This window comes from Manacus vitellinus, unplaced genomic scaffold, assembly GCF_001715985.3.
Source record: "Manacus vitellinus isolate BGI_N305 unplaced genomic scaffold, ASM171598v3 scaffold_47_pilon, whole genome shotgun sequence".
Taxonomy (NCBI): Eukaryota; Metazoa; Chordata; class Aves; order Passeriformes; family Pipridae; genus Manacus; species Manacus vitellinus.
Window position 1 is genome coordinate 5,459,465 of NW_021940585.1, and position 6,685 is coordinate 5,466,149.

General features: G+C 55.6%; 1 protein-coding gene across 1 annotated transcript in view; it reads right to left on the reverse strand.

The window, feature by feature from the left end:
- Nucleotides 1-5,507: 5,507 nt before the first annotated feature.
- Nucleotides 5,508-6,685, reverse strand: part of BAK1 (BCL2 antagonist/killer 1) — an 8,105-nt gene continuing 6,927 nt past the window's right edge. Inside the window, exon 5 of the mRNA XM_029962511.1 lies at nt 5,508-6,670. Coding sequence (XP_029818371.1) covers nt 6,569-6,670 — 102 coding nt within the window. The 3' untranslated portion in view covers nt 5,508-6,568. The remainder of the gene's footprint in view (nt 6,671-6,685) is intronic.

The window sequence follows — 6,685 nt, forward strand, 5'->3', positions numbered from 1 at the left end:
CAAGCATCGCCCTAAACCTGCATTTCAGTTCATCCCAAGATTGGATTGACTGAGAGACTTAAATCAAAATATTTTTGTTGTTCTTTTGAAGGAAATGCCCACTTTACTGGGAAGAGTAAACTTCCTTCCTGGCTGCTTCTTTTTGGTCTAAATATTTATGCTGAGAACCGTGAAACTGTCAAAATGCATCAAAACAATGCTTGGAGAAGGTTTTCTTTGGAGAAAAACTGTGGGGGGTTGTGTGTTTCTTCACTCTTAGCAGAAATGGAAAGTGAAAAGGTGAAAGAATGCTGGGACTAGAGGGAATTCTGGCGAAGGGAAATTGAGGTGAAGATTCTGCAGAAAATCGAGGGCTTGTTAAAGGAAGAAAACCCACAACACTGGAAGATATTATAAATGTGAGGGTTTTTTCATTGGTTTGTGCCCCTCCTCAGGCTGTGCCAGGGGAGGGTCAGGTTGGACACCAGGAGGAATTTCTCCATGGAAAGGGCTGTCAGGCACTGGCAGGGGCTGCCCAGGGAGGTTTGGAGTGCCCAGCCCTGGAGGTGTCCCAGGAAGGCCTGGCCGTGGCACTCAGTGCTCTGGGCTGGGGGACAAGGAAGGGATGGGGCACAGGGGGGATCCATGGGCTGGGAGGGCTTTTCCAGCCTCTGGGGTTCTGGAATTCTGTGATCCTTTTCTGGAGAGAGCAGCTCCAGCCTGGCTGTCATTTCCAGTCAGGAGCTCTGCTGGGCTTTGGGAGGGAGGCAGTACCAGCCTGGTTTTTCCCTTTATTTCCTTTTTCCCCCCAGGTGTGGAGGTGTGTGAGCACAGTGACCATCACCTCCTGCAGAGCTGCACCAGCTGGGAGGGAGAGCAGCAGCAACATCTGGATGAGGGAACAGCAGAGGTGAGGATGCAGCAGGAATGCTGCTGCCAGTGACAAAATGAGCATCTCTGGCTGTTTTAAAAGACAAGGCTCAGAGTCTGAACAAGCTGGAGAATGCCAGGATTTCTCTGTCTGTCTGAGTCTGCCTTTCCCTCCTCACTTGTGCCAAGTGCTAAAATGACTCATTTCTCCTGAGAAAGCTGCCTGCTCCCTTGGCACAGCCCTGCTCCCTTGGCACAGCCCTGCTGCCTGGTGCCCTGATGGTGGCATTGCTTCATTTTTAGGGAAACTCAGCTGATCCCTGGTCATCCCACCCGTGGCCATGGTGTAGCTGCAGATTTTTGCAAGGAGATCCCAGGGGAGAAGGGGCTGTGCAGCACCTTGTGCTGCCCGGGGGTCCGGGGCAGGGGTCCCCCGAGCTGGGCAGGCTCATCCCAGGGCAGCTTCCCAAGCTTTGATCCAGGCTCTGCAGGGTGAGTGCAGAACAACCCCACCTCAGCCCGGGTGTAAATCCCCCCCAGCACAGTCAGCCCAGGGGAAATGCCAGGGCCCTTCCTCAGCTATTCCCGTGGGACAATCCACGGGCAGGGACACGGCCCGAGCAGATGGGGGGATTGTTTTGGAGAGAGGGAGTTCTGGATTAGGAATGTGACTTGTGTAAAGGCAGCGTTATGGTTTGGGCTCTTGCAAGGGCTGCTGTAAGTAGAAAACTGGATTTATTGCTTTCTTTGTGCTAAATCAGGACTAACTTTGGTAGCAGAGGATTTGCCTTTACAACCAATCCGTGCAAGGGCATTGAGTTACCGAGTGTTCCCCAGAGACAGGTGTGTAAAATGCTGTGTGGAGACATGGAACTGCTCTGCCAGAGCTCTGGACACACTCCAGCCTGGATCCCTGCAGGCTGCCAGCAGAGCAGAGCAGAGCAGAGCCCAGCCCCACATCACAGCAGCCCCAGGGGCTGGGACAGGCTCCTCTCCAACGTCTCACTGACCCAGGAACATCCAGGGTTTTCTCCTCCTGAATTTGCCCAAACCACTGTGATTCATGGAGTTGCTCAGGGAAAGTCAGGATGATCTGGGAATGAGGAATAACTTGCAGAACACTCTGCCTCTCTGGCTGCCAACTCACAGGATGGAAAAACGCTCTGGCTCAGGGCAGGGCTCCTGGAATCTCTTCTCAGAGGCTGCTCCAAAGGCCCTGCTGCTGCTGGAGGGGCTGGTGCCAGGCCCTGTCACTCAGTGCTGCAGCTCCTGTTCCCCTTCAGCCAGGAGACCAAGGTCTGTCCCCTTCGGTTCCCCTGTGCCAGGGCAGCAGGTCCCAGGTGGATTCCCGGACACTGGGGACAGAAATGATGTGTGAGGTGGATGAATGGATGGGAACAAACCCTGGGGAGGGAGCAGATCCTGCCATGGCAGTGACAGGGGCTGGATCCCAACCAGGGGCTGAGGATCTCCAGGCACGTGCCAAGTGAGGGAAACCTGCCTGGCAGGGAAGGATATCTGATCAAAAAATGAGGATGACAAAAACAAGTGTGTTTTCCCTGCCCACTCTCATTCACTTCATGTCCTGGAAATTATCTAGAAAAAAACTTTATTTCCATGAAACTCAGGTGTTTTGGAGTTTGACCCAGTTCTAGAGAAAAGGCACTTGACTTAAATACCAGCTCTAGATCTAAATTGCCACCAGATCTTGGATTCTGGTTTAGGGTCAATTCCATTTGAATGGCCAAAGGCAAATACTGCAAAAATATTGTGGCCTTAATTATTTTTTTGGTAATTTAATTAGGAGCTTGATCTGGGTTTGGGGCAGGACGCAAAGTGGATTAGGGGAGCAGCTGGCTCTTTAATTAGGGCCATTTCTCTTTCCCTAAAGTTCACCCTTTTCTTGCCCAGAGGCAGCAGGGCAGCCCCAGCCCAGGGTCACTGGGGAGCTGAGCAGGGCTGGGCACAGAGGGTGCTGGGAATGCTCCTCCCTTGCTGGAATCCCACTGCAGAGTCCCAAAGTACCAACTGGGAATGGTGACATGTGGCTATTTATGGAGGCCAGGGACTGGGGTAAATATTTATTTAGATTCCAATGCTTGATCTGCCACTGGTGGATTGTGTGGAAACACTGAGCCCACGCTCCTCCTGCAGCAATTTATATCCAGAGCCTCCATCTCCTCTCCTTCCAACGCTCCAAACACATTCCCCAGGATTAATCCTGCAGGGAATGGGCACGGCCTGGGTTCAGACCCTGTGGCTCCATCTGGTCCCAGCCATCCGGGCAGGCATCCTGCCCTGGGTCCCCTTTGACCCCAGTGGCATCCAGAAACCCAAGCCCAGGGACCCCGGGGGATGGCCCGGGGCTGTCACTGCCCTGATGGACAGACAGGCCGGGGTGGGGACCTGGGATGGAGCTGTGGGGTCACTGGGATCCATCCCAGAGCCATGGCACTGAGCTGTCCTGCCTGGGGACAGCAGGGCCACCCCTCTGTGCAGCCACCCCTGCTCCAGCACAGCCCCACAGCCCCCCAGACACTGCCCTGCCCTCCATCCCCCTGAACAGACCCAGAGGAGGGAGGGAGGGGAAGGCTCTGGAAGGATCCTCCGTGCTCAGCAGCCAGGAGGGATGGACACAGGAGGGATGGACACAGGAGGGATGGACACAGGAGGGATGGACACAGCCCTGCCCTGCCCTGGTGCCTCCCACCACAGCCAGTCAGCACACTCTGGGCTGCACTGGGAGGTTCCCCAGCCCCAAAGGGGCCGTGGGGCTGCAGGGGGGAGGCAGCAGCACTGAGGGCAGGTCGGGGTGAGGGGGCAGAGCTGGGCAGTGTCTGGGGGGCTCAGAGACCAGGGACACGGGCCCAGCTGCCCCAGCCCAGGCAGAGCTGCCAAAGCATCCTCCCCCAAGAGCCCCCCAGAGCCAGAGCACAGCTCCTGGAAACCTCTGGAAGAAAACCCCACACACGGCCAGGAGATGAGTTTGCACTCAAGGTACCATTTTTATTTTGACATATGTACATTACATAATTTAAAATACAGAGTTTTGGTGAGAGAAATGTTCTGTTTTTCAGATAAAAGCAGCCCACCGTGTCCCACACAGCCCCTTTGCTGCCCTTCAAAGGTGACCTGCAGAGAGCTCCTTCCCCACCTCCCTGCTGCTGCTGGGAGAACCTGTCTGCCTCTCCTCTCCCCCGGGAGAAGAAGGTGTATGTACCTGTCCCTCCCCTCCAGAGCCAGTGCCAAGTGTCCTTTGCTGTCACACACCCTGTCCCCTCCTGCAGGGCTGGGGAGGAGCTGTGGGGACACTGGAGCAAGGGAGGAGGAACCAGAGCTGACAGGGGCAGTGTGGGTTCAAACACAGGGGAAACCTCCGGGGTGAGGAAGGGCTGCAGGGAGAGGAGGTTCTGAGCAGCAGCTCGGGCAGATTCCTCCAGCCAGAGGGAAGGAGTTGGGAGATGGTGAGATTTAAAAAGGCTCAGTAAATGAGACTCTTCCTTTGGCAGAGAGGCACCAGGAGCCACGGGGCACCTGGGGCTGTGAGAGGGCACAGCACCACACACCAATCTCACAGTCCCAGTTCAAGCTTTTTTCCACTAGTTGACCAGTGCTGGGAAGGCTGGGAGAGGTGAGAGCAGAGGGAGGCGATGCACTGAGGTCCTGAGACAATCCTCCCTGCAAATCCCCTGAGAAAACGCATAAAATGGAAATTTTTCTTTGCACTGCACCCAGTTAAAAGTTCCCTTCTCTGTCCTGGTACCCCAGACTTCACTAAGGCTCAATCCTCTACCATAAATATGAAAAATATTCTTTATTTGAAGCCTGATGGCCACACAGCTGCATTTGGTTTGCAAGGGGAAACACTTTATCTGGGAAATGGAAATAAATTATGAGCAGCAAAAGCTCCCCCCAGTCTCTTAGAGTTCCGGGAGTGGGTCTGAAGTAGTGAATAAAAACTGATGTGCTGGGTTTTTTTCCAAGGACGTCCAAAAAGTCCTTCTGGAGACACAACCCCAGCAGAGAACCAGGCTGGAGGACGATGATTTGCCAGCAGAGTGGCTGATTAGGAGAAAGGGGAAATAACGATATTCATTTTCATCGTGGCAAAAAGGCTCCATCTGGTGGTGTTTGCACCCAAAAAGGAGGTGAGGAGGAGGGAGGGAACTGCAGCTCACACTGGTTAGGCTGTTTCACAGCAGAGAAGAGTCTTGGACTCGAGGAAATCTCAAACTGGGAGAAGGGGCGGCACGATGGGAAATGAAGTTGTGTGTGGAAAAATGCAAATAAATGCACTTGGCAAGGGGACAAATGAGCCCAGTGGGCCCAGGTGAGCCAGGCTAGGCTGCTCAGAGCCAGCACTGCCAGGCCATGGCAGAGCTGAGCTGCCCTGCACGGGGCAAGCACCAAAACAGAGAAAGAGGAATAACAGAGTCAATATTTTAATGCCTTTCTATTAAGCACAGACCAGAGCATTCCACCAGGGAAAGGGATACTGCAGGGATAGGAGCAAGGGGATTCTCCCCTCAGGAGGACTTTGATATGGAAGCAGGTTAAAAAGTCTGCTATTTGGTTAAAAAGAGGCAGGAACAGGAGGGGGGGAGTGTTAAAAAAATGAAGGCTGGTCCTGCTAAGCCTGGGCAGCTGCGAGGGGAGAGGAGGGAGCTGCCAGGGACAGCAGGGAGGTTCCTGCCCCTGAGCTCGTGGAGTAACCAGCTTAAACTCCCTGTTCTGCAAAAGTCAGGGAGCTTTGGGGATGGGAGAGTGGAGCTTCCCTCCCTCCCCCAAAAATCCCACTCAAGCATCACCAGGAATGGAACAAGGTCAAGTCACTGCCCTGCCCTGGGGCAGCCAGGGGTGGGATGCAGCCCCAGTGCCCCCCACTGACAGCCAGGGAGGACAACTGGTCACAGCTGGGCTGCTCCTGTGCCAGCACCCGCTGAGTGACCCCCAGCAGAACTGGTGGGTGGGCAGGAAACCCCCCCTGTCCCCACCAGAGAGCACCCACAGGCTTTTAGTGTTTGGGAACCTGCTGGTGCTTCCCAGGGGAGCCAGCACAGAGCCCCTGAGTTTGGGGGGGCTGTGAGGCTGCACCCCAGCCCTGCACCCTCTGAGCCCTGGGGAGCTGCAGGGCCCCAGGCCCGGGCTGGGGCAGGGAACTCCTGCCAGAGGAGGGGCAGGAGGAGTGTTCCTATAGAAAGGGGTCGGGCTGTCTGTTATAAAGATGGAAAAGGCTCAAGTCCCGGGCTCAGGAGCAGAGGGGATGTGAAGCAGCCCCACATGGGCTTACAGACCAACTGTAGCAGCCAGGGCTCAGACACAGAGGGGGTCTGGGCTGGGGCTGTCAGCAATGGGGGGCTCTGCACCTGCCCCAGGGGTGCACGAGACCCTACATACACACACACACACACACATAGAGGCATTGCCATCACACCTCTGCTCCTCCTGAGGACGTGGGGGTCCCAGCAATGCCCCAGCACAGTTGGGCCCCATCCTCAGCAGCTTGTTGAGGCACCAAAAAGACAACAAAGAGGAGCCCCCCCATCCCCTACTTCCCTCCGTGGCTCCTGGGGATGCAGAGACCCCGGGCCCTGTGGTGGGAGGGGGTCCAACCACCTCTCTCCAGCTCTCTCTCGGGGGCTCCTGGAATCCCCCTCTCCTGGGAGACAGAGCAGAGAACGGAGAGAGCTCTGGGCCAGACCCCCCAGCCCTGCCCCCCTCAGAGCCTGAAGAAGCGTCGTACCACCAAGTGCCCCACCACGATGAGGGTCACCACCAGCATGTACTTCATGTAAACATTGTCCAGGTCCAGTGCAGCCACCTGGCAGGGAGCAGA